This window comes from Scylla paramamosain, chromosome 43 (genome assembly GCF_035594125.1).
Source record: "Scylla paramamosain isolate STU-SP2022 chromosome 43, ASM3559412v1, whole genome shotgun sequence".
NCBI classification, from domain to species: domain Eukaryota; kingdom Metazoa; phylum Arthropoda; class Malacostraca; order Decapoda; family Portunidae; genus Scylla; species Scylla paramamosain.
In genome coordinates, this window is record NC_087193.1 from 6,832,184 (window position 1) to 6,859,683 (window position 27,500).

At 41.2% G+C, this 27,500-nt stretch overlaps 2 protein-coding genes across 2 annotated transcripts in view; both read left to right on the plus strand.

The window, feature by feature from the left end:
- Positions 1–24,752, plus strand: part of LOC135093470 (ubiquitin carboxyl-terminal hydrolase 16-like) — a 47,255-nt gene extending 22,503 nt beyond the window's left edge. Inside the window, exons 4-22 of the mRNA XM_063992750.1 lie at positions 5,519–5,664; positions 6,196–6,347; positions 6,935–7,059; positions 7,482–7,627; positions 8,348–8,621; positions 8,961–9,055; positions 9,643–9,663; positions 10,607–10,862; positions 11,564–11,643; positions 12,052–12,778; positions 13,351–13,495; positions 14,919–14,975; positions 16,151–16,295; positions 17,255–17,386; positions 18,240–18,496; positions 19,533–19,663; positions 20,266–20,450; positions 20,840–21,121; positions 21,645–24,752. Coding sequence (XP_063848820.1) covers positions 5,519–5,664; positions 6,196–6,347; positions 6,935–7,059; positions 7,482–7,627; positions 8,348–8,621; positions 8,961–9,055; positions 9,643–9,663; positions 10,607–10,862; positions 11,564–11,643; positions 12,052–12,778; positions 13,351–13,495; positions 14,919–14,975; positions 16,151–16,295; positions 17,255–17,386; positions 18,240–18,496; positions 19,533–19,663; positions 20,266–20,450; positions 20,840–21,121; positions 21,645–21,770 — 3,482 coding nt within the window. The 3' untranslated portion in view covers positions 21,771–24,752. The remainder of the gene's footprint in view (positions 1–5,518; positions 5,665–6,195; positions 6,348–6,934; positions 7,060–7,481; positions 7,628–8,347; positions 8,622–8,960; positions 9,056–9,642; positions 9,664–10,606; positions 10,863–11,563; positions 11,644–12,051; positions 12,779–13,350; positions 13,496–14,918; positions 14,976–16,150; positions 16,296–17,254; positions 17,387–18,239; positions 18,497–19,532; positions 19,664–20,265; positions 20,451–20,839; positions 21,122–21,644) is intronic.
- A 1,304-nt stretch (positions 24,753–26,056) lies between these two features.
- Positions 26,057–27,500, plus strand: part of LOC135093775 (uncharacterized) — a 5,646-nt gene continuing 4,202 nt past the window's right edge. Inside the window, exons 1-2 of the mRNA XM_063993385.1 lie at positions 26,057–26,217; positions 26,953–27,071. Coding sequence (XP_063849455.1) covers positions 27,009–27,071 — 63 coding nt within the window. The 5' untranslated portion in view covers positions 26,057–26,217; positions 26,953–27,008. The remainder of the gene's footprint in view (positions 26,218–26,952; positions 27,072–27,500) is intronic.

Consider the following 27,500-nt stretch of genomic DNA (forward strand, 5'->3'; position numbering starts at 1 on the left):
CGAAGCTAAGAATTCTCGTTAAACTACCACTGGAATCAGGAAAACTCTTGAAAACCATGGTAACGTCCACAGGGGCGTGCTTAAGCAGTTAGGATAAGACCACGAAGCCCTTAAGAATACATAGAGTACCATAATCTCGTTAACTTTATGTAGTCCCCAAAATTTCTGTAAGTCGAGGGTAAAACTAAATCTTTTCCGAACTCAAGATACGATAAATTAAACTTGAAGCGTGTGAACTTAGATTTGCCTTTTATATATTTATCTTTATTGCCGCTGTTGTTATTGTTACTCTGCATCACGTATTCTTTTATTCGTTATTTATTTATTTCTGGGTTTTTATTCAGTGCTTGTGACGGAAAGTGGTTTATTTGAGTTAGTAATGAAGGAATGACGACAGAAAACGGATTGATGGCGCCACGGAGAACTTGAGGGAGGTGGTGGTGGTGGTGGTGGTCCTGTTTATCACTCTATTTTGGGCACCTCCGCTTGGGGACCTGAGAGAGAGAGAGAGAGAGAGAGAGAGAGAGAGAGAGAGAGAGAGAGAGAGAGAGAGAGAGAGAGAGAGAGAGAGAGAGAGAGAGAGAGAGAAATTACTGTGTTCCTGTCACCGTATTTGCTTTCTGCTGTCACCCACTCTCTCTCTCTCTCTCTCTCTCTCTCTCTCTCTCTCTCTCTCTCTCTCTCTCTCTCTCTCTCTCAGTTACTTCTTGTCAACAAAGGACGGATTTCTTACCCCACTGACACCTAGACCTACTAACTTCCTCTTCCTCTTCTTCTTCTTCTTCTTCTTCTTCTTCTTCTTCTTCTTCTTCTTCTTCTTCTTCTTCTTCTTCTTCTTCTTCTTCTTCGTTTTCGCCTTCTTCTTTTCACGTACCATATGACCTTACTGTGGCGTATTAGAATTTAATCCTCCTCCTCCTCCTCCTCCTTGTCCTCCTCCTCCTCCTCCTCCTCCTCTTCCTCTTGTTCTTCTTCTTCCTGATCTTTGCGAGTTTTTGGTTTTATAATAATAATAATAATGATAATAATAGTAGTGATAATAATAATCATAATAGTAACAATAATTATATTAATAGTTGTGTGTGTGTGTGTGTGTGTGTGTGTGTGTGTGTGTGTGTGTGTGTGTGTGTGTGTGTGTGTGTGTGTGTGTGTGTGTGTGCACGTGCACGCGCACGCTGGCGAAGCTTCCGTAAAAGACCTGAGTGCTAATTCCTGTGTATGTGTGTGTGTGTGTGTGTGTGTGTGTGTAAACGTGACCCAGAGCTTAGGGGATTGGTGACACGAGGAATCCACAGAGAAGCATGTGTGCGTGTGCGTGTGTGCGCGTGTGAGTGTGTGTGTGTGTGTGTGTGTGTGTGTGTGTGTGTGTGTGTGTGTGTGTGTGTGTGTGTGTGTGTGTACGTTTTTTTTTTTTCTTTTTTTCACTAGAGCGCTCATGAGAGAGAGAGAGAGAGAGGGAGGGAGAGGAGGGAGGGAGAGTAGTATTAAGAAGAAAGCGTCAGTTGCTTGCCGCAGTCCACCCACCTTCCACCTTCCAGACACTCCTCCACTCCACACTCCACACACACATACAGTGGAGTGTGACAGTGGAGTCTTATAAGCGATTTAGTTGTCTATATTTCAATTCGTCACGAGGGATTGTCAACTCTACATGGCTACGCTGGAAACATTTCTTTATTTTGACAGTGAAGTCTTATAAGCGATTAATTTCTCTATATTTCTAACCTAACGAAGGACTGATAACCTTATATGGTTAAGCTGATAATGGTTTTGTTATTGTTTCGATAATGCGTTCTTGGAATTCGGCTTTATTTACGCTTTGCTTGAGATCACGTGACCGTTGCGCGTTCGTGTTTGCGTGAAAAAAAAGGAAATATAGAAAATAACAATGAAAAGATAGAAAAAGAGAGTGGTTTGTGGAAGAAGTGTTTGGTGGAGTGTTTTTGGAGTCTAACTGAATGGTAAGTGAAATTGTGTAGAAAATTTATATACATTTCTTGTTAATTCTCAGCCAGCATATACTTGTAAACTGAATACCAGTAGTGTGATAGTGTAGATCAGGAATTCTCAACCTTTTACAAGCTCCTCCCCAAAAGATGGTTCAATGCAGTTGGAGCACCCTTCCTCCCTGCGCCACCCACTCAATCCCCTCCGCAACTGTGCCACGATAGAAAGAATAAGATAGATAGATAGACAGAGGGAGGGTATAACACCTGCATCTTTGTATTAAGACTGATTTTCCGTGTTTCTCTCTCTCTCTCTCTCTCTCTCTCTCTCTCTCTCTCTCTCTCTCTCTCTCTCTCTCTCTCTCTCTCTCTCTCTCTCTCTCTCTCTCTCTCTCTCTCTCTCTCTCTCTCTCTCCCCTATGCTCGCTTCCCCCACCCTCCTTTGAGACCCAGTGACGTAGATAGTGTGGTGTTAATACATAAGGCAAGTAGTCAGGTATTAATAGTCAGTTTAAAAGGAATCAGTTTTATTACAGCAAATATTTTACATGTAGCCAATTAAGTATTTTTTTTATTTATTTATTCGTTTTAATTAGTATCATTTTTATTTTACCTTACCATTCATTTATTTATTTATTTTTTATTCATACTCTTATTTTGTCATTTATATTTTTACCTCTTACATGAAATACGAAAGAGAAGCGAATTATTTTAGCCAACCATTCTTTTTATTTCTCTCTACACCTTTATCTATCCCCTAATCACTATCTCCATCTCTATCTATCTATTCTCCAACCATTCTATCTATCCCCCCTCAATCCATCTATCTCCCAATCACTATCCATCTCCCCTTCTATCTCCCAACCAACCCAAAACAAACAAGAATCACAAAGCATTCAAACACACATACAGACAAACACATGCAAGAGGGGCTTAAGTCCAGCAGGGAGGCAGGGTGACACAAGTTAAGGTTTATAGTGTTTTTATTTAGCCTCCCAGGGGACCCACCACCCATCACCCCACCCACCCACCCTTGTTATTTTCGATAGGGGGAAGGAATGGCATGGGGAGGAGAGCAGAGAGGTGATGGAATGATATGCAAGAAGGTAGAAAGAAGGGTAGAGAAATGGAGAGATGGGTAGGTAGGGATAGAAGGAAGGGTAGATGAATAGAGGAGAATAGAAGATATGGGAGAATAAAGAGATTGAGAGAAATGTTGAGATGGAAAATGGATAGATTGAAGAAATGAGAGGATAGAAGGCCTAAGAGAGAATAAGGATAGAGGAGAAAGAGAGAAGAAAGAGTAAATAGAAGAGAGAGTTAAAAAGACGAATGAATTGGGGAAGAAGAGGAGGAGAACGAGGAATGAAGCCAAGGAAGAATTAATTAGGAAGAGAAATTAGTTGAGGAGGAGGTGAATGAAGAATCAAGACAGGGAAATAGAGGCAAGGTAAGGAAGAGGAAGAAGAGGAGGAGGAAGAGGGTATGTGAGTTGGTCTGGTATGGTAAGTTGGTACCCTGCCAGACACCCCTTCCTCCTCCTCCTCCTCCTCCTCCTCCTCCTCCTCCTCCTCCTCCTCCTCCTCCTCCTCCTCCTCCTCGCCATAACCCATTCCTCATATCACTCATGCTCTCACTCCTGTCCTTCCTCCTCCTCATCACGGGCCTAATTTTACCTCTAAGGTCATTGATATGTTGCGCCGTGTCAGTGTGTGTGTGTGTGTGTGTGTGATAGGAAGTGTTACGCAGCCTGGCCAGTGTTGTGAAGTGCCCCTCTCTCTCTCTCTCTCTCTCTCTCTCTCTCTCTCTCTCTCTCTCTCTCTCTCTCTCTCTCTCTCTCTCACGGTTGTAGTTGCAGAGTACTTGTTGAACTATCGATGGGATCTTGAAAGCACCCTTGGAAAGCCTATTAACTTCCTCTAGAGCCTGTTAATATTGTAGAATTCTTGTTGAACTATCCATGGAATCACAAAAGCATCCTTGGACTTCCGCTAGAGCCTGTTAGATGTGTACAGTGATAACTAAACTCTTGAAAACCGCTTGAATATCATTAACTGGGGTCATTCTTGTTAAGCAGTTGGTTCTCGGATAGTGTTAGATGAATGGAATAGTCTCAGTCATCAGGTTGTTAGTGCCGAGTCATTAGTGAGGTTTTAAAGACTAGACAAATATATAGATGACGATAACAGGTGGAAATCAATAGGCTTGTTTCATACAGGGACTGCCTCTTGTGGGCCTGATGGCTTCCTGCACCAACCTTTATTTATTTATTTATTTATTTATTTTATTATTCTTATGTGACAATGTGCCTCTTTTGTGCAAGGGGAAAATATGTATGAAGCAGTGTAAGAGTGAATATTAACTGGGATAAGTTTATTTTTTCAAAGGAATAATCTTCGTTTTCTTCGGCGCATTCCTTGAAGGGGTGACTCACGTATATTGGTGACTCAGGTGGTGGGAGAACACTGCTAAGTGGACCCCTTGCTAAGTGGCTCTCTGCCTTCTATTTCGGGAGAGAGAGAGAGAGAGAGAGAGAGAGAGAGAGAGAGAGAGAGAGAGAGAGAGAGAGAGAGAGAGAGAGAGAGAGAGAGAGAGAGAATGTACTTGTTATTGTAATCTTTTCTTCCTCCCATCTTCCTCCTCCTCACTTTCTTCTTGTTCTTGTTCTTGTTCTTCTTCTTCTTCTTGTTCTTGTTCTTCTTCTTCTTGTTCTTGTTCTTGTTCTTGTTCTTCTTGTTCTTCTTCTTCTTCTTCTATCCACTAATCCATTATAAACTCTACTATCTATTTACTATTATATATCCTATTATGCAGTACTGTTATCAGTTATACTACTATTTTAACTATATATTTTTATTATTATTATTATTATTATTATTATTATTATTCATTAGCCTCTGTGGTGTGTGGCTGGACATGTGACTGTGTGTGTGTGTGTGTGTGTGTGTGTGTGTGTGTGTGTGTGTGTGTGTGTGTGCATTTTCTTTTGTGAAGAGTAAGGCTTCTTGACTCCTGGTTTTTTTTTCTTTTTTTCTTCTCGTTTCCTTATCCTTTTTTACATAATATTGTGGGTGTGTGTGAGAAAGAGAGAGAGAGAGAGAGAGAGAGAGAGAGAGAGAGAGAGAGAGAGAGAGAGAGAGAGTGTGTGTGTGTGTGTGTGTGTGTCTAGAATCCTTGTTAAACTACCACTTGAATCCCCAAATAACTTACACTACAGCCTCTCAAATCTTACAACACACACTGGTTCACCCCTGCCCCTTCATAATGAGACCCTTCCTTACCCTGCACCTACTCCAGTCCTGATGCCACAGTAAGGCCTCATGGCACACACTGGTTCCCCTTACCCTTAATGAAATAAGATACAAACATAAGATATTTAGCCATACCTAGCAATACATCATTTTTTGTCATGTTTAGAATACAACAAGGAAATATTTAGTCACTCTTAACAGTACATCAATACTAAACTTCTACCAGATTTAGAATACAAGGAAACAGCAACACATCCTCAGATTCTTCACCTGTCTCAGCAGTGCATCCCCAGTTTCTTCACCTGTTCCCTGCCTCCACAGACTCCAAGGCTTGTGGACACGCCAGCCGGTCCGTCAACTTTGGCCAGGTGAAGAAGACACTGAAGCAGGGCCAGCAGATCGGGGATTGTACACAGTGCCGCAAGGGTCACTGCTCGGGGCTGAACGAGGCGCCCAACCCTATTGTGGTGAGTGCCTGGTGGTGTGTGAGCGTGTGTGAGGGAGTGATTGAGAGGGTGATTGTGCGTGTATGTGTTGAGTGAGTGAGTGAGTGAGTGGGTGGGTGACTGTGAGTGTGTGTGTGAGTGAGTTTATACAGTTTCTCCCATTCAATCTTCCTCATTTGGTTTTCTGCAAGTTCTTTTAGTTAATCAGTTCATGGTCTTCCCTTCTTACTACATGACCAAACCATCTTTTTTTTTTTTTTTTTTTTTTTTTTTTTTTTTTCCCTTCTCATCACTTCAGCAATGCACTCCACCTCTCCTGTGTGTTTTGACAAGAGTAGAGATTGATTAACTCAGTAGTAGTAGTAGTAGTATTGTCTATGAACCACTTCCCTTCTCATCACTTCAGCAATGCACTCCACCTCTCCTGTGTGTTTTGACAAGAGTAGAGATTGATTAACTCAGTAGTAGTAGTAGTAGTATTGTCTATGAACCACTTCACTAGTCAATACAACACAGCAGGCCTCCCATCTCCTCCCATTTCACCACCCACAGGATAACTATGTACCGGTAATCTGGCTGTGTCTCTACTGTGGCCACCAAGGCTGTGACCGCAATACTAAGGAACAGCACGCCCTCCTGCACTTCAGGCGCCCCCACTCTGACCCACACTGCCTCATCCTCAACACCCAGGCCTGGAATGTTTGGTAAGCAGCAGCAGCAGTACCAGGAGGAGGAGGAGGAGGAGGAGGAGGTGAAGGGATAGATGGAGATGGAGGAGGAGGAGGAGGTGAAGGGGTAGATGGAGATGGAGGAGTAAGTGTACATGAAACAGGAGAATAAGAGGAGTAGGAGAGAAGGAATAGCAGGAGGAGTAGGAGAGGAGAAGGAATAACCAAAGGAGGAGGAGGAGGAGGAATAACAGAAGTAAGAGAGAAGGTATAACAGTAGGAGGAAAAGGAGGAGGAGGAGTAAGAGTAGGAGAAATAAGAGAAGGGATATAGAATTCAGACCTTTATCAAACCTAAATTCAAACCTAACCTAAATTCAAACCATCATCACACTATCTAAATTCAAATCTAACAACCTGAATTCAGACATTTATCACACCTACCAAATTCAAACCTGACCTAATGTAACCTAACCTAACTTATCCTAACATAATGTAACCTAACCTAACCTAATGTAACTTAACCAAACATAAGCTAACCTAACCTAATGTAACTTAACGAAACATAACCTAACCTAACCTAACCTAATCTAAATTCAAACCCCCTCACCTACCCTCCTCCAGGTGTTACGAGTGTGACTCCGAGGTGCACCAGACCAGCTCCAAGAAACTCCACGAGGTAGTTGAGTTTATCAAGAGACAGAAGGACATGGCGCCCCGCAGATCCTCCTCTAACCGCCCCACCCTTAGTGAGTGCCTGTCTCTCTGTCTGGTGCCCTGTCTGCCAGTCTGGTGCCCTGCTTGGCTCCTGTCAGGTGTCCTTCCCTCCCTCCTTCCTATTTCTTGTATGCCTTTTTTTTTTTTTTTCTTTTTTTTACTTTTGTTTTGTTTTTATTTCTTTTATTTAGTTATTTTCCTCTCGTTAGTATTTTCTTCTTTGTCTTTTTTCTCTTGTTTCCTTTTCTTTGTCACTTTTTCTTCAGTTTTCTTCACTTTATCTTTCTGTTTTCGTTTCTTCTTTTGATCTATCACCTTTTTTCTTTTCCTTTTTTTCTGTCACAATCCTTTTTTTTTTTTTTTTTTTTTTTTTTTTTTTTGTGAGGGAAGGACGTTGAAATGCCTCAGAAAACTAGATCGGTCACCTGTTTTGACTTCACCATTGATTCCATAGACTCATCGCAGTACTCCAGCGTGGGTGAGTGCGGGTCCATCACGGTGGCCAAGGGCTCCGTCAGTTCCTTTGATGACAACTCCAAGGCTGCGAAGAATCAACGCAACGCCCAGGCCAGTGTGCTCGCCTCCCTGCCTAAAGTAAAGGTGTGTTTAGTTAGGTTAGGTTAAGTTATAGTTAGTGAGGTTAAGTTTGTTTTAGTTAGTATTAGTTCCTTTGGTTTGGTCAAGTGGCAATAGATTATTTAGTTTTGTTAGTTTGTTAGATAAGTTTGCATTTGATTTGGTTAGGTTAAGTTTGTTAGGTAAGGTTACATTAGGTTAAGTTTGTTAGGTAAGGTTAGGTTAGCAAATTATGTGAAGCTTGTTAGGTAAGGTTAGGTTAGCAGATGAGGTTAAGCTTGTTAGGTTAGGTTAGGTTAGCATTACTTGTTACTTCCAAACCTTGCCTTTTTTTTTTTTTTTTTTTTTTTTTTTTTTTTTTTTTTTTTTTTTTTGCCTTGCTAGTTAATTCTATTTGTAGAGATTCAAGACTGAATTATTTACATTCTAAACCCTGGGAAGTATCATTAAACTTCTATGTTAGTATTCCAGGTGCAAAGCAATCTTAGAAACAGTTATTTTGATATTTCTTCTCTTATTAGCCCATTTTATATATTGCCATTCTAGATTCTTACAAGTTAGTCTCATATATTTACATTCTAAGCCCACAGGAACACCACCAACCTTCCCTTTATATTCCAGCATCTTTATTACATTCATATATCTCACCCTGTTAGTTAATCCAACCTGTTATTTAGCATACACTCATATTATTCATCCCCTCATAGCTTCACCAAACACCACAACCTTTCCTTTACATTCCAGGGACTCAGCAACCTTGGGAACACCTGCTTCTTCAACTCAGTGATGCAGAGTCTCTCCCAGACACACTTCCTCACGCAGCTGCTGGACTTGCAGTGTCAGAGTGGCCAGCGAGTGTACCTACCCGGCCGCTCCAAGGCACCCCGGCTGGGCCTCAACGGGGAAGTGAGGCAGGAGAACGGCAGAGTCAAGCAGAAGAAGAGGGAGACAGAGAATGAGGATGATGATGATGTGGAGCTGGTGAGTTGTGGGGAGGACAAGAGGAGAGGGTGGATGTGTAAGGATTGGTTGTAGGGGAGAGGAGTGGACAAAAGAGAATGGTAGTGTGAAAATGTGTTATGGAGAGCAGAAAGAAGAGGATGATTGTGGGAAGATGAGGTATGGAAGAGGAGAGAAGAGGATGGTAGTGCAAAAATAGATGTGGATGAAGAGGAGGAGGAGGAAGGAAGGTGGTTGTGAATCAGTCAGTTAGTCAGTCAGTTAATTAATCATCCTACAATCATTTCAGTCAATCATTTTAGTCAGTCAGTCAGTCAATAAATAAATAAGTCACTCACTCACTCACTCACTCACTCCTCCCTGCCTACAGAAACCATTAGACCTGTACCTTCCTGAGGGGGCGGCCTGACTCTCGCCACGGCCACACTGCTGAAGGAAATGCACTCTGTCGGCAAGAACCACATCCTCAACCCAGGCTACCTCTTTGGCCAGGTGAGGGACAGGTGACAGGCGAGCAGGGGAGCCACAGGTGTTCATAGATGGTCAGTAATTAGGTTGGAGATGTGAAAGTTTGTGGCTATTTAAGTGTTGTTTTATTGTTTCACTTTTTTGTTTTTTTGTTTTAGTTTGTTTCTCTTTATTTTATTGATTGTAGGAGTATTTTCTCTCTTCTATCATTGTCAAGGGGCTAAGTGTGTATGATGTTTGTGTGTGTGTGTGTGTGTGTGAAAGTTATGTGTCTTGTCATGGCCATGTGTCTTTTTAGGGGGGACAGTCTTTCACTTTCCACCCCTTTGTTTTTATTTCCAGGGTTAACTCAAGTACTTTTTTATATTTTGCCCATTCTTATGTATTAACCTTCCTACATTCACATTGCTCCCATCACATACATTTTCACTCCCCTCCTGTTCTCATATCCATCATTTCCAGGGCTAACTCAACTATTTTTTCATATTTTTGCCCATTCTCCTGTATTAACCTTCCCACTCTTAACACTGTTCCTGTCTCTTACATTTTCTTTGCCCCCCTGTTCTCATATCCATCATTTCCGGGGTTAACTCAACTATTTTCATCAACAGTTACACGGACAGGATGCCTCAGTAAGTTGTCAGTCTCTCTTAGCCGTCAGTAGGTCACTGTAGCCCCCTTAACTACTGCTGCTACTACTGCTGTTACTATTATTGCTGCCTCAGTGTATAAGTAGTGGCAGTTGCATAGTCTGTTACTTAAATATTATTGTTTTTTTTTTCCTTGTTGATTTATATAGTAGTGCAATTTAGTCTATTTTAGGGTACTGTTATTATTATTGCTGTTATTATTATTGTTATTGTTGTTTACCATCTTTTATGTATTTTGTGTTGATATTTCAGGATAATATTCTTGGTTGTATTTTGAACCATTTCTCTCTCTCTCTCTCTCTCTCTCTCTCTCTCTCTCTCTCTCTCTCTCTCTCTCTCTCTCTCTCTCTCTCTCTCTCTCTCTCTCTCTCTCTCTCTCTCTCTCTCTCTCTCTCTCTCTCTCTCTCTCTCTCTCTCTCTCTCTCTCTCTCTCTCTCTCTCTCTCTCTCTCTCTCTCTCTCTCTCTCTCTCTCTCTCTCTCTCTCTCTCTCTCTCTCTCTCTCTCTCTTTGCTCTTTACCTTCATACTTACTGTTCTCTGATCTCTGATTCCTTCTACTTTTTTTCCCTCTTTCTCTCCTCTAACCTCATCTACACTTTTCTTCCATTCTGTCACCTCTCATCTCTCCCTTCTCTCTCCTTTTCTCCTCACTTTCCACTCTTTCACTCACCCTCCCTCCTTTGCCTTCCCATCTCTCATCCTCTTCCAATGCTCCTTCTCTCTTCTCTTCCTCCTTCTCATCACCTTTGCCTACTCTTCCCTTCTATCACTTATCTCTCCTCTTATCTGCATCCTTCTCCAATGGTTCTCCTCTCTTCTCTTCCTCCCCATTCTCTCCCCCTTCCTCCTATCCTTTTATCCTCACCTTTCTATCCCTCCTTCCTTCCTCCTTCTCCTCCTCTGCTCACATTCCCTGCTTCCTCAGATCTGCAAGAAGAGCACTCAGTTCCAAGGATATGAACAGCAGGACGCCCATGAACTCCTGCGCTGCCTCTTAGAAGCCATCAGGAATGAGGAGATCCTGCGGGCCAAGAGAGCCATCCTCAAGGCCTTTGCTCTGTCCGAGAAGACCGACCCCAACAGCGTCAGTCCACGGCTCAAGACTATGATCAAGGGTTACGGCAGGCAGGCCACACACACCATCGTTGACCAGATCTTTGGGGGGCAGCTTATCAGTACCAGTAAGTGTGTGGGGGGTGTGGGAGTGAGTTAGGTAACGTTGGGTTAAGTTAAGTTTAGTTTAGGTTAGGTTGGTTGAGTTGTGTGCCAAAGTTGGGTTTCTGTTGTCAAGCAGTGTGTGAAAGGATGCTGGAATAGTTAGGTTAAGTTAGGTTTCTTTTAAGTGGTGAGGGGATGATGGAAAAGTTACATTAGGTTAGATTAGGTTACATTTCTATTAAGTGGTGCTCAGGGGTGGGGTTCTGTTAAGTGGTGTGTGATAGGATGCAGGAATGTGAGGTTAGGTTAAGTTAGGTTAGGTTTCTTTTCAGTGGTGTGCAAGGTTGGGGTTCTCAGGTGTGTGAGGGGACACTGGAAAAGTGAGGTTGGATTTCTATAAGTGGTGTATGTAAGGGGAAGTATGTAAGGGGAAAGTATGGTATGGTATTCATTAAGTGGCTGCTTCTTTCCATTTCAAGAGAGAGGAAGAGGAAAAGTTTGTGTGTGTGTGTGTGTGTGTGTGTGTGTGTGTGTGTGTGTGTGTGTGTGTGTGTGTGTGTGTGTGTGTGTGTGTGTGTGTGTGTGTGTGTGTGTGTGTGTGTGTGTTATTCAACTGCCCATAGTCACCTACTGGTCTGCTTGTCATGTCTTTATTGAGTACATGGGGGTTTTCTGTATCACTGTTTGCTGTACTGATGGTTCATGTGCTTTTCTTCTGTTTCAGTCTTCTGTGAGGAGTGCCACTGGTCGTCCCAGGTGTTTGAGCCCATGATGGACCTCTCGCTGCCCATCAATGAGGAGAAGGTACGGTGTCTCCTTCATTCTTCTCTTGTCTTCTGGTGATGCCACAAACTCCACTTCATTTCATGTCTCTAATTGGAATAGGAATCAATATATTTGTTTTGTGTTAGGGAATGTCCTCCAGAAATGCAGACATGTTCTCAAAATGCAATGAAGTTACCCACAAAAATGTTTCTTTTCTTTGATTGGAGTCACTCAGAGACACATCCATGCTCTCAGTTGTACTTTGTTTTTCCCCAAATATGTGTATTGGTTTAGGGAAGTTCCTCAGAAACACAGCAAGTAAGCTAGTTAGTTTAATTGACCATTCAGGTTTACATTACAGTACAGTCAATACACACAAATAAGTGCAAGCAAATACCTTCACAAAAACACAGACCTTATACTAACCCATAACAACAACCATCTCAGGGCAAACCAAAGAAGAACAACATCAACGACGAGACAGTGTTCGACTGCTTTGGGCGGCCAACGAGCATTGCGGGCGGCAACCAGAACAACGTGAACAGCAACCTGACCACCACCAGCAACCACAGCGGCAACAGCAGCCTGTCCAAGCACCAGCTGAAGAAGCAGAAGAAGGCGGAGAAGAAGCAGCGGCGGGGGCACAAGGGACGGGGGAAGGGGAAGGGCGGCAGTCTGGCCCCCTCCTGCATCAGACCCAACAATGAGGACGAGGACACGGGCAAGAGTGAGAAGATGAAGCGACGCACCACAGAGAAGAGCCAGGTGGGGGATCAGGAGGACCTAGCCAGGATGGAGAGTCAGAGGGCAGGTGGTGGTGACTCGGCCAGCCAGGAAACGAAACGCGGAGAGAGTTCAAGATTCAAGAAGCTAATGGCAGCGCGTCGAGTGGAGAGGCAGAAGGAGAGTGGCGATGACGGAGGCAGCGATGAGGATTCCGAGTATGACGTTGATGAGGATGAGGAGGACGACTCTCTAGGGGGCCAAGACAAGCCCGACGGCCCCCTGCACAGGAACGGCCAGGAGAAGAAGGACGTCAGCAAGGATGAGAAGATGAGAAAGGAGGAGGAGACGGAGGAGGAGAGCGAGGAGGAGGATTCAGAGGAGACGGAGAGTGAGAGTAAAAATAACGAAAGTGATGCAGGAAGCTCCAAGAAGAAAGGATCATCCACAGGTGAGAGAGAGAGAGAGAGAGAGAGAGAGAGAGAGAGAGAGAGAGAGAGAGAGAGAAGGGTTAGAAGTTGTAAGTTTATGGACTTGATAATAAATAACAAATAAATCTGTGCGACATCCAGTGATAAATAAATGTGATTATAGATTATAACTAAATGTAATTATAGACAGAAAAATTGTGAACTTAAAGAAAAACTTGCCAACCTAACCTAACCTCAGATAGATATATTGTGAATTTAAACATCATAACCTAACCTTAACTAACCTAAAATAGATATATTGTGAACTTAAACATGATAACCTAACCTTAGATAGATATATTACGAACTTCAAAACATGACAACCTAACCTAACACTGCTTACATGAACCTAAAAGAAAAAGCTTGATAACTGAATCCAACATAACCTCAGATAAATAGATTGTGAACTTCAAAACATGACAACCAAATCTAACTTAACCTTACATGGATAAATAGGGAACTTAGAAATGACAAACAAACCCAACCTCACATAGATATATAGTGAACATAAACATGACAATCTAACCTAACCTAACCTCACACAACATTACAGAGACAAGTGATGCGGACATAGAGGACAACACAGACTCAGACCGTGTGCGGCACAAGTACCACAACACACGGCAGCCGTCCATTGTGGTGGAACAGTCCGAGACCGAGACCCGAGGCAGCAACGACGGTCTTGCTCTGAACCAGAAGTGAGTCAGTGGTTCACTCTTTGGTGGTTCACTAGTTATTTATTATCTAGTTATTACAATTTGAGTCACAGTTCAGTAGTTACTTGTTTGTTTAATTATTACAACTGAGTCGATGGTTCTTGTTTCATTGGTTCACTCTAGTTATTTGTTGTTATTTAGTTATTACAAGTGAGTCTGGTTCACTCTTCAGCAGTTCATTAGTTCTTTGTTATTTAGCTGTTACAAATCTCTGGTTCATTCTAGTCATATTGTTATTTAGTTATTACAAGTGAGTCAGTGGTTCATGCTTCAACGGTTCACTCTAGTTGTTGTTATGAAATTATTTGTATTGTAGTATATTAAGAGGTTAGTATATTTGTTGTAGATTATTTTTTTGTTTATTTATTATTATTATTATTATGATTATTGTTATTCATTTTTATTTATTTATTTATTTATTTTATGTATTTATTTATTTATTTATATTTTTTATTTATTTATTTATTTATTTTATTTATTTATTTTTTTTTCATTTCCTAACCTCACATTACAGTTTAGATATTTGTTGGCAGGTTTCTCTTATGTATGGCTGGGTCCTCTCACTGAAGGGCCTCTGTATTTATGTAGCATAGTAATGGATTAGTATAGTTTTTGTAGCTTTTTTTTTTTTTTTTTGTTAGTTGTTTGTGTTTCTGTTGAGTATTTGAAGTTATTGGTACGATTCTTGTAGATTTTGTAACATTCGTCTGAGTTATTTGTGTTTCTTTGTTGTATTTGAAATGATTAGTATGTTTCTTGTAGATTTTGTAATGTTCTTAGTGATCTGAGTTTCTCTGTAGTATTTGAAATGATTGATATGATTCTTGTAGATTTTGTAACATTTCCCATTAGATACCTGCATTTCCTCATAGTATTTCAACAGATTAGTACAATAACCATATTTTTATATCATACTGAAAGAGATTAGTATGATTATCTCAACCTAAGTGACATACCAAAATATTAGCATCAAATGTGTATACCTAACCTTGTAGAGCATAAACCCTGCCAGGTATACACCCACATTCAGAAATGCTCTGCTCTCTCATCACGACTATTTTCAAAGGCCACAGAGATAATTAGCCAGGTTCTCAAGAGTGTTTCTCCTGTTAGTATTGCAGAAACCTTGTTAATCTGTCACTGGAACCATAAAAACACTCTTAAAAACCTGTGTAACTTCATCTAGAGCCTTTTGAATTTAGTGGGGGTGTGACACAGAAGTGTTTTAGAATGGATGGATGATAGAACAATAGATCTTTCCTCAATCTCTCAATGCCACACACCAAAAGATGTTACTAGACTGACAGGTGGTGGTGGTGGTGGTAGTGGTGGTGGTGGTGGTGATGGTGGTGTGAGGAGATGGAATGGTGAGGTAGTAAGAATTTGTTGTGTTTCTGTGTTGCAGTTTTCAGCTGGTCCCTTACTATGGGCCTTATCTCTCCCCCTACTGCCGTGTTCTGAGGTCAGTTGGGTGGCCACTCACTCACACACACATACACACACTCATGTACTCACACACACGTTTATATACTTTTACGAATGCACACACACTCACATACTTCTACATACACACATACACTCTCATACTCTTACACACACACGCGCACACACACACACACACACACACACACACACACGTTATATAAGATTTTGTGCTTCTTTTCTTTATCTTCTAGCTTCTTTCTTTTCTTTTTGTCTTTTGCTGTCCAATTATCAAGATTCCTCAAGTTTCTCTTTCTCTTCCAAACTTTTCCTTATTCTTTCCTTGTCTCTATCCAGTAATTCCCTTCACACACACACACACACACACACACACAAATTTCAGATGACATCTAACACTGTGGCTAACCTGTCTTAATTTCCCAATGCCAGCCGATCTTCCCTCCTGTCCACTCGTAATGTCCCTACCACACCTCATCGCTTCCCCTTCAGCTTTCTCCCTTAACCTTAAAATCACCCAGTCAGTCAGCCAGTCAGTCAGTCAGTTTATTAATCCCTCACTCTGTTATTTTGGTTCTGACTGGCTTGAATTTTTGTGTGCATTTCTTTTCTGTATTTCCTAACTTAACTTAAACTACTGGTGTGTGGTACTGGTGTGTGGTACTTACTTTTGCATTGCGGTTTGATAAGCCTATGAATTTGCAGTATCTTATATTTACACCAGAAAGTACCTTAATAATTTTACCGGAGTGCTTCTTTCATTGTAATGGCGTAAATAGTGGTAAAATAGAGGGGGAATAGAGAGATGGATGGAGAGGTGAATAGATGGAAGGACTGAATGGAAAGATGAAGGAATGAGATAGTGAGGAAGTGAAGGGGATAAGAGGTAAAGAGACAGGGAAACAGAGTGGAGAGATGGAGAGGATAAGAGATGAAGAGATAGGTAAACTGAGATATATGGGTAGATAATGGAAACACTGAGAGATAGATGGAGGGACTGGGAGATGGAGAAACAGATAGAGGAACCGAGAGATGAAGAGACAGCGAGACAGATGAAGGAATTGAATGACAGATGCAATGAGAAATAGAGATCAAGGTAATGGAAGATGAAGAGAAGAGGAAGAAAAAAAGAAAAAAGAACACCAAGACACAGAAAGAAGCCATAAGACTCCCACTAACACTGTCTTCTTCCCTCAGATATCTCAACACTTGCTACTCCAGTGACCAACTCAACTACAACTCTGCTTCTGAGACATCCGAGCGTTACTTCACCCCCTATGAGAAAGACTGCAATGGCCTGGACACTGGAGATGACCTTGAAAATTACCAGGAGTCTCAGACAGTTAGTTCCTTTCGTTTTTTTCTCATTCTCTTGGTTCTCGTGTTTTGTTAGATACGTTTTTCATCTCAAGTTTTCTGGCCCTGCTCTTGTGGTGTGTTGGGGTTTGATGTTGCTGCCAGGACCTGTGGATTGTGAGTTTCTATTGTTTAGTGTTGATAGTTATCTTATTGTTTTGTATATCACTTTTTTCTCTCACTCTCTCTCTCTTTTTCTTTCTGTTTGTCTTAGTTCATATTTTTGTCGCTGTTTTTGAGGTATTTCGGATTGTTTTCTTTTTCTCTTTCTGCTATTCTTAGTTACTTCCTTCATCATTGTGTTTTGTATTTTCTTCCAAGACTGTCCCTTCTTCTTTGTTCACTTCTCTTTCACTGTCACCTGTGATTATGAGTGTTAAAGTTTGCATGGAGGTAGACAACTGACCTCTCTTAGCTGCCTTCAGTCAAGTGTTGCCTTAGAATATAGATCAACTTAACTATAGCAGTGTTCAGTGTTCTTTATAAATCTGATCCTTCCTCATTTTCTGTTTTATCTTTTCTACACTCCTCTACTCTCTTTTCTTTCTCTCAGTCCCTGTTCTTTCTTTTGCTCTTCTTTCCTTCTACTTCTCCCTGTTCTTCTCTTCCTTCTTACCTACTTGTCTCCTTTATATTCTTATGTCCTTATCTTCTTTGTTCCTTCCCTCTGCTTATCTATTTATATTTCCCTTCTTCCTTTCCTCCTTTCCTTACTCTCATTCCTCCCATCTCCTCTTTCTTTCCCTTATCCTATCCTTTCTTTCCTTTCCTGCTTTCCTTACTTTTCTTCCTTTCTTCTGTGTATCCTGCTCTTTATACCCTGTTTTTTCCATGCTTCTTCCTTCCACACACACACACACACACACACACACCTCAAGAGATGCACGTCCTCTGAGGCTTCCAGTAGTAGATGTGTTTTAGTGCATGGCCAAACGACTCCCACAGGAACGCGCTGACAACGTGTCCCTGCGATCTGACAACACCAACACCAGTGGCAAGGCTTCCTCCACTGCCACAGGGGACACGTGTTCTATATCGAGCGGGGAGACTGTCGGGAACTTTGACATGGAGAACAAGGTATGTGAGGAGGTAGGACCAGGTGGATTGGAGTGATAAAGGACCCTGGTTTCTCTCATGCATCAGTCTTTGTTTCTTACCAGCCTTATTGTGTATGTTTTTCTCTATTCAGCTTGGAGACTCAGTTCTGGCTGGAGATATTACAAGCTAGACTAGAGTGGAGAATAAACCGTATTTCTGCTGCTCCTGTCTTCATTTCCTCCCTGCCTCTTTCTTGTCTGTGTCTTTCTCTACTCATCTGGGGGACTTAGGAATTTAGGTGGTGTCTGAAGCATGTAAGAAGGTGCTGCAAGGAGTGGAGTGAAAAAGACCCTTATATCTTTTGTGTATCTGTCTTGCTATCCCGTCAGCCTCCTCCTTGTCAGCTATGGGGGGCTCAGGAATTTTGGTGTGGGGTCTGAGGCATGTGTGGAGGTAGGACAGGCTGGGTTGGAGTGAAAAAGTATCCTTATTTTTCTCCTATTTTGATATCTTATACCAGCATTTCACTTTCATTCCCTTCACCAGAATAATCTGCTTGTAATTCCACACTTCTTACATCCCTTTAACCTCACCTAACACCCTCAAAAACCAGCAAACCAAGTGAATATAGATGTGATGTACCTTTTTTTTACCTCCTATGAACCATACCAGCCATAGTCCTCAATTTTATAACCCTACACACCTCCAACCTCACTCCACACCTGTCTAACCTCACCTAACACCCTCAGATACCAGTAAACCAAGTGAATATAGATGTGATGTACCTTTTCTTAACCTCCTATGAACCACACCAGTCATAGTGCTCAGTTTTATGACCCTACACACCTCCAACCTCACTCTACACCCTTGTAACCTCACCTAACACCCTCAGGTACCAGTGGACCAGGCACATATGGATGAGATGTGCCTGAAGGTGAAGGAACTGAAGATCCGGCGTAAGTCTTGCAGCAAAGAGAGCCTGCTGGACACCACCCAGAGGTCCAGCCAGAAGCGAGGGTCCACAGAGACACTGCATACCTTTAATGAGAAGCTGGAGGAGGAGGAGGATGAGAGTATCAAGAAGGCCAAGTTCCTGAAGAAGTCAAAGCAGGAGTGGATCGCCCGCAGCCTCACCACTCTTGCCCCACGGTGAGCCACTGGCTGGAGGGTGGCGGATGAGTGGATAGGGAAAGGTTGATAGTTGATTAGTGGGGGCATTTTTTGTCTTATTTGGGTTATTTTTGTGTTCTGTTTAACTCAGTAACTTACTTAAAAGATGAGAAGAGTTAATAGGGAAAGAGTTACAGTTAATTGGACTGTTTTTTTGTTTCATTTGGGGTGCTTTTGTGTTGTGTTCAACTCTGTAGTGTACTGGAAAGGTGAAAAGAGTTGACAGGGAAGGTTCATAGTTAAATAAGGTGTCTTTTTTGTATTTGTTGGGTTATTTCTGTATCTTGCCCAATACTAGAAAGACGAAAGTAACCATGAGTGATATGGGTAGTGCAGGAGTGGACAGGAAAAACCTTATTGTTAAATAATGTGTTTTTTTGTGTTCTTTGAGGTATTTTTGTATCATGAGCAGTTCTTTAGCTTACTGGAAAGACAAAAATCACTGAATTACATGGAAAGAATGGACAGGGGAAGGTTCATAATAATTGTTATTTATTTATTTATTTATTTATTTATTTATTTATTTATTTTATTTTATTTTATTTTATTTTATTTTATTTTGGCATCATGTGCAGTTGTTTAGCTTACTGGAAAGAGAAAGATCATTGAGTTACATGGAAGGAGTGGACAGAGGAAGGGCAATGAAAAGTGTTAAAAGGACAACTAAGAGCATCAGTTTGTAAAGCAAGGTCTAAATGGATCATGTAAAATTTGAGGATAAGTGTCTTGAAACCTCCCTCACGCCACAGGAAGGAGGAAATACAGAAGCAGCTAGGGAGTTCAGGAGCTTAATTCTTTCACTGGTAGGCAAATTTTCTTTAGTGCCTACAACTTAGATTTTTTTGTTCTATCTCTTAAACATTTTTGTAGCTTAAAAGACAACATTACCTTCTGTTTTCCCTCTTTTCTCACTGGTGTCTCCATGCAAACAGTTTTTACAGTGCTAGGAAGTTTAAGGAAGGACAACCATATCAGCAAAAGTATTAAATGTGTGTGTGTGTCTGTGTGTTTGCAGGTACCAGTGTAGGAGTCAGGAGTGCTCAGTGATGTCTTGCCTCACTCACTTCACTGCGCCAGAGCTCCTCACCGGCAACAACAAGATCACCTGTGAGAACTGCACCAAGCAACACAACAAGCTCCACCCAGGTAGCAATTGATGAATGAATGGGACACGTACAGTGAGTGGGAAATTGATAGAGCAGTAGAATCACAGAAAGAAGTGAAGGGGGAATTGGTAGAAAATTGAATTATAGAAAGAGATGAAAGGGAATTAATAGAAGCTGTGGAATAATACAGAGATGTAAGTGTATGTAGTGTATATCTAAATTATTTTATAAGAGTTTTGTAAATCTTAGCTTCACTTAGGACAACTGTGCCAAATTTAACTTAACCATAACAACCTAACCTAAGCAAACTTGACCTATCCTAATTGAACACCTTACTATACCTAACCCAAAACAAACTTATGTAACCAAACTTAAATCTGATCAAAGCTTCTAACCAAACCTAACCACATTTATCCTAAATATAACCTAACCTAACTTTACTTAACCAAACCTAACCTAACCTAACCACACTTTATCCTAATATAACCTGCTCTAACTTTACGAAACCAGACCAAACCTAACCTAATATAACCTAACCACCCTTATCCTATTATAACCTGCTCTAACTTTACTAAACAAAACAAAACAAAACCTAACCTAACCTAACCTAACCTAACCTAACCTAACCTCACCCCACCCCAGACGACCAGAAGGACTCAGTGAAGAGCAACGCCAGTAAGCAGATGCTGATCCTGTCCCCGCCAGCTGTGCTTACTTTGCAGCTCAAGAGATTTCACCACATGGGCTTCAACCTGACTAAAGTGAACCGCTATGTCAAGTTCCCCCTTGTGCTGGACCTCGCTCCCTTCACCTCCTCAATCTCCCTGGTGAGTGTGGTATGCTGGAGGTGCTGCAGTGGTGTGTGTGTGTGTGTGTTGTTTGTTTTTTGTTTATTTTTTATTTATTTGTTTATTTATTTATTTATTTATTTATTTATTTATTTATTTATTTATTTATTTATTTATTTATTGAGTTGTTTTGTGGGTTTTTTCTTTTGTATATCTGGTGTTTTTTATTTGTTGTTTTTTCTTTGTGGTTTGTCTATTTAATTATTTTTTTGTTTTGTGTATCAAGTTTTTTTTATCCCATTCTCTCACACTATCTCCCCATCTTCTTTACCAAGCCCTCATCATAACCATATCTTCCTGTGTGCCTCCCTTTTTCAACCCATCTGTCTACTTGTCTACCCTATTCTAACACACCCTCTCTCCATCAGGGGCTCGGCAACATGTCCCAGGGGCAGTCACAGGTGCTCTACGGCCTCTACAGCGTCGTGGAGCACTCAGGTCGCTTAAATTCTGGCCACTACGTCGCTTACGTTCGTTCCCGACCCTTGGACCCAAACCACACAAACCGACAGTACCTCAACTTGAAGCCCTCCAGCCAGTTTGAGATTGACCACCTGGTAGCAGAGATGGCTGAGAAGGTTGAGGCGTCATCCGGCACTCTCCATAATGACCTGAAGGCTTCTCCCAGGAATAATGCAACTAATGTGCAGGTGTGTGGGAGAGCGAGGATGTGTGTGAGTTAGAGAGGGTCTGGGAAGGTCTTTGTGTAGGTTTGTGGGGCATAGAGGAGAGTGTGTGTGTTGGTCAGGGAATGTGTAAGTGTGTGTGTGTGTGTGTGTGTGTGTGTGTGTGTGTGTGTGTGTGTGTGGGGTCTGGAAAGGTGTAAGTGATTGGATGTGACAGGTTGTGTGTGTGTGTGTTGGTGTGTGGATCTTGTTTGGTGGGGTTGTAAGTGTGTGGGTCTGGAAAGATGTGAATGTCTTGGTGTGTGAGTTTGGGAGGGTGTGAGTGTGTCAGGGAGAGTGTAAGTGTGTGTGTGTGTGAGGGTATGAGTATAGATATGTAGTTTAGAGAGTTGTGTCAGTGTATGTGTGTGGGTGTTAGAAAGGACATTAATTTATACTATACATCAAAATTCAAATTACCCATCTATTCCTCTGTCAAAGGTCACAATAACCCTTTGTCTTTGTTATGACTGCACTGCTTGACTGATGCCTCCCCCACACCCTGCAGGAGTTTGAGGAGGAGATCAAGGCGGGGCGGTGGTTCCACGTGTCGGACACCTACGTTGCCGAGGTGAACATTGACCGAGTGCTGAAGGCCCAGGCGTACCTGCTCTTCTACGAACGCCTGGTCTGAGGCCGGCAACACTTAGACTGTACATACTTATTTCTACTAGCGAATTAACTTATTGAGTACATATTTATTTGTACATTTCTTCCTAGCCGTATGCTTAGAGCGCCAATCTCTGCGTCACCGCCCAGCCTTAGTGGTATGCCAGGGAGGACCATTCTGTGACAGCCTTATCTGAACATGTAGTACAAAACATGGGCTCTTCATTGTGTGCAGGCCTCAGGCCAGGGCAGGGCAGGCTGAGGTCCATGGGTCTAAAAGGGCAGCATAATAGTGAGTCACAGGGCAGTGTTGGGTATGGATAGTCCTTAGGGGCAGGGCAGGACAGATAACCAGGTCGTTGATAGTCTTCCAAGGCAGCATAATACTAGATGGAGAGTGGTGGATAAGTGGTGGGCTGTGAGTGTTCAGTGTTGTGTGAGCCAGCCAGCCATGCAGGGGTGTCGGCTTGTGGCAGGGTGACACAGCAGGTGGTGTGGTGCAGTGTTAGGATGTGCTAGGGTGAGGGAATAACTGTGTTTGTGTACTTGTTTGGTGTGGTGGTGCTGCGACCCAGCACACTGGTGGGGATTGACCACCACAGTGTTTGCAAGGTTCAGTACAGGCCAGGGAGGCAAGTACAGTGTTCTAAGTGTAGATAAACATTTTACTCTTCACTGCTCTGAGGTGTTTTGTTGTGTTGGTGGGATGGCATCCTCATCACAGGTTCTTTCTACTGTACGTGTTAGAGGGAAGTCAGTGTGTGAGGAGGCAGCCCAGCTCCTGACTCAGCATGATTCACAAGGCAGTGTGTGTGGGGTGGCCCGTCGGTGCCTCGGCCTGTGCTGCGGCACCCACAGACTGAGAGGCAAGTGTGATTGGTTCGTCGTGTTGGCGTGGAGTCCCATTTTCCATTTCTACATTGTTTTGAAACGTTTACATTATTTTTATGCAGACGTGGGACTCCCGGAGGAGAGCCGAGTGGCGGCTCTTGTTTTGCCGGGGCTTATTTTCAAGCCCTCATTACTTCTGTATATATTGTGACTTATTCAGAATGGTGACTAGGAGAATGATTGGTGTGTGTAGGGAGACAGTATTCCTGTTGCAGCGTGTTGAGAGTGCCGAGCCGTGTGTAGTGTGTGTCCCAAGGTGTAGTGGCTGAGGCAGGCGTGGCAGACACAGCACTGCCTGGTGGGCCTGCAGCACCCATGGGCAGCAGTGTCCTGGTGAACACACTGACAGGTCCTCCTCTGATGGCTAAACCTTATCACTTTGGCTGCAGTGCTGAGGCTTTGTATGAAAAGACTTGTACTTTGGTGACATCTTAGCGAGACATAATGTAAATATAGAGTAACACGACGTGACGCAGCGTTGTTAGGAAGCACGTGATGAATATGTCAGCCTCATCTGTGATATCAAGTCTCTCTTCATTACAGAGGTGCCTCTTTGTAATACCCTAGATATACATTGCCACACAGAGCCAACCGAGTCTTTCAAACAGCAAGCGTAATCTGCATGGGTGATTTTACCAGCTGAGCCAGTGCCAAACAGATATCCTGCCTGTACAAACTTATGAACCTCTCCGCCGTGCCTCGCTCTCACCAAATCAAAGTGTAGCTCCCTTGCTCCCTCTGTGTTCCCCTCACATCATGCACAGCAGAGTCAGGCTTGTATCCTCACACTCGCCTCTCATTTTTCAGTCTGGGATAATTAGTCAGCCTCTCATGTGAGTTTTCATTGTTGATCAGGTAGAGTAATGTTAGACTCTTGCCAGAATCATGAAAACACCCATGTAAACTTCCATATCAGTCTGTCAAACGTTGTTTTCTGTAGATTCCACCAGAAAAATCTCAACTTTTTCCACCAGATTACTCCAGGTATAATTTTTCTGTAGATTGCTGCAGATAAATATCCTACATAAACTTTTCTTTAGATTACTCAAGAAATGAATATCATGTTATTTTTTTCTGTGATACTCCTGAAAGGTCAACTTTTTTCTGTAGATTCCTCCAGAAAATAATAAGTTAATAACTTTTATGTAGATTACCCCAGAAAAATAAACTTTTCTGTAGATTACTCCAGAAAAGAACATTTCATCAACTTTTCTATAGATTACTCCAGAAAGCAAAGCAATTCAACAACTTTTCTATAGATTACTCCAGAAAACAAAGCAATTCATCAACTTTTCTGTAGACTATTCCAGGAAAAACAGCAATTCATCAACTTTTCTATAGATTACTCCAGAAAACAAAGCAATTCATCAACTTTTCTGTAGATTACTCCAGAAAACAAAGCAATTCATCAACTTTTCTGTAGATTACTCTAGAAAACAAACCATTTCAACAACTTTTCACTAGATTACTCCAGAAAAAACTGCCACATCTACATTTTTTGAGTAGATTGTAACAGAAGACCAAATCCTCGTAGTCCGACGGGAAGGATAGCAAACTTTGGCACTTTTTGTAACAATTTAGTAACATTTGTACCGTGGCAAAGATTGGTAAAGACAGAAGAGAGAAATTTGAACCAGTAATATACAGGGGAAGGCTGTGTGTGTGTGTGTGAGAAGAGAGTGAGTGAGTGAGTGAGTATATGTCTAACGTGAGGTCATTTTTCCATAGCATTTCTTCAGACATGTGATAGCAACTATTATTATAAACTGCATTATCTTTTTATTTTATTCAATTTTTTTTTTTTATTTAAACCCCCGTCAGACCTGTACGATATTAAACCCCTCCTTTACCCTCGACAACATAAAGACAGCAAGGTACTATAGACGATATGAAAGTATAGATGAAAGTATGTGCTATAGAGTTTTCAAGTGTACATCAATTTGTCAGTTTGTGTACGAGTTTTTATTTATTTATTTATTATTTTTTTTAGATTTTTTTTTTTGTGAATGAGATGAACTGAACTGCAAGAAAGAAGACAAAGAAGAGAGTTTGAATTAAGCATTACAATTTTGCTTTTTATTGTGTATATATATATCAAATAGTTAAAGAAGAAAAATAGTGTGTTTGTTTTTACCTTTGCTTCATTCATTCATTCATTCATTCATCTATACACATATTCACTCTTCCATCTATCCATTCATTCATTTATTCATACACCAATCTGTCCATTCATTCATTCATTCATACACCAATCTGTTCATTCGTTCATTCATTCATACACCAATCTGTCCATTCATTCATTCATTCATTCATACACCAATCTATCCATTCATTCACTCATTCATACACCAATCTACATTCATTCATACATTCATTCACTCATTCATACACCAATCTGTACATTCATTCATTTTTAGAGAAAGGAAAAGAATTAAGGAAAATAAGCTGAATTAATATGAAGAGAAAAATTGAAAGAGGAAGGAAAATAAGAAAAGAGTAAGAAAATAAAATATGAGATAAAAAAAAGAAAAGAAAATGAGAGAGAGAGAGAGAGAGAGAGAATCTTGCTAGCCTCTCCTAAAATCCTATTCCTCCATTTCTCAACCATTCCTTCACCTTCCTCTCTTTCTTCTCTCTCTCTCCCCTTTCATCTCATTCTCTTACTTCCATTTCTCTTCCTCTCATCTCTCCCTTTCTCTTCTCTCCTTCCATCTCTATCTTTCCATCTTCCCTTCTCTCCTATTTCTTTCCCTCTCCTTCCCTCCCTTCTCTCACCTGAACCTCTCCCTTTTTCTCCATGTCAGAGAGATAATTAAGAACTGACTCACTCTATCTCTCACTATCTCCCTGTACCTCTTCACTCAGTCGTGCAATAGTTATTACACTTCAATCATCTTTTTTTTTTCATTCTTTTCAGATAAAATAATCAAGATATAAATGTTTGTCTGTATGTCTGTCTGTATGTACGTCTACCTGAGTAACTAATTAACGTGTATGTTATGAATTCAAATTTTTTTATTTTATTTATTTGGTTTAGTTATTTATGCGCCTGTCAAACTCTATCTGTTTATCTGTCTCTATCTACAACTATATCCATATCTTTATCTGTTTAGTTATTTAGGTATTTAAAGCTCAGGTTTATTTAATTACATATGTATATAGTTACGTATCTATTTATCTATCCATCTATCTATATATCTTCAACAATATCACTTACCTATTTATTCATTTACTTATTTATTTGTTTGAGTTCAAAAACACAAATATGAACAAAACAGCATTTCCAAAACAAAACAAGTCATTTCCTACAAAAGATAATTAAAAAGAAAACTAATTGTTAAAACTGAAGAACTAGATGTATTTTGTGGTTAGTGGCAAGTCTGTTGGAGGTACGAGCATAAAAAAAGAGAAGAAACGATAAGATAAGGAAGCAATATCGCTTATCAGACACAGGCGACAGACTTGTTCACCTCCCTCAGTCTGACGAAGAGAGGAAGAGACGAAGGAGGTGTAAAGTCTACTAAGTTATTCAATTTTCATCAATTTTCCTTCCATTATTCTTGTTCAAATTCAACTCAGAGGTACGTATTTTTTTTAGCGATTTTTGTTTTCTTTCGTTATTTTTATGTAGTGTAATTTCTCTCTCTCTCTCTCTCTCTCTCTCTCTCTCTCTCTCTCTCTCTCTCTCTCTCTCTCTCTCTCTAGAATGTAAGTGATATGTTTGTTGTGTTTTGGAATCCGTTTTAAAATCCATTGAAATCCGCTGAAATCCAATAAAATCCATTGAAATCCGCTGAAATCCAACAAGATCCATTGAAATCCTTAAAGATCCTTCTCAGTTCTTCACTTTGATTTACGACTCTATTTGTTATGGTGGTTAAAAGTCACTCCTTCATTCATTTGTTCATTCATTCATTCATTCGTTCATTCACTTACCGATTTTTTTTATTTACTGATTTATTTCGTTAATTTATCTTATGTTTATTAATGTATTCATTCATCTGTTCATTCATTTCTCCGTCCATTCATTAATTAATTCATTCATTTAGCTACACATTCATTCATCCACTTATCCCTTCATTCATCATCTATCAGTCCACCCATCCATCAATCCACCTATCTATCCATCCATTCATTTACTTACCCTATCATTTATCCATCCATCCACCCATCCTTCCATTAGTCCATTCATTCATTCACCATTTATCCATCTACTAATCCACTGAGTTATCCACCCATTCACCCACCCACCCATCCATCCATAAGTGCATTAATTCATCCATCCGTTAATTTATCCACTCCCTCTCTCTATCCAGGGAGTGTGAGTGGCGTGGCGTACTCATACATCCCCCCCAGCCCAGACAGACGCGCCATGACCACCAGCTACAGGAAAGAACACACTTTGCTGAAGAACATTGACACCCTCAGCGTCTACGTAAGTGTTTTTTTTTTTTTATGTAGGAAGGACATTGGCCAAGGGCAACAAAAATCCAATAAAAAAAAAATATGCCCACTGAAATGCCAGTCCCATGAAAGGGTCAAAGCAGTGGTCAAAATTTGATGAATAAGTGTCTTGAAACCTCCCTCTTGAAGGAATTCAAGTCATAGGAAGGTGGAAATACAGAAGCAGGCAGGGAGTTCCAGAGTTTACCAGAGAAAGGGATGAATAATTGAGAATACTGGTTAACTCTTGCGTTAGAGAGGTGGACAGAATAGGGGTGAGAGAAAGAAGAAAGTCTTGTGCAGCGAGGCCGCGGGAGGAGGGGAGGCATGCAGTTAGCAAAATCAGAAGAGCAGTTAGCATGAAAATAGTGGTAGAAGACAGCTAGAGATGCAACATTGCGGCGATGAGGGAGAAGCTGAA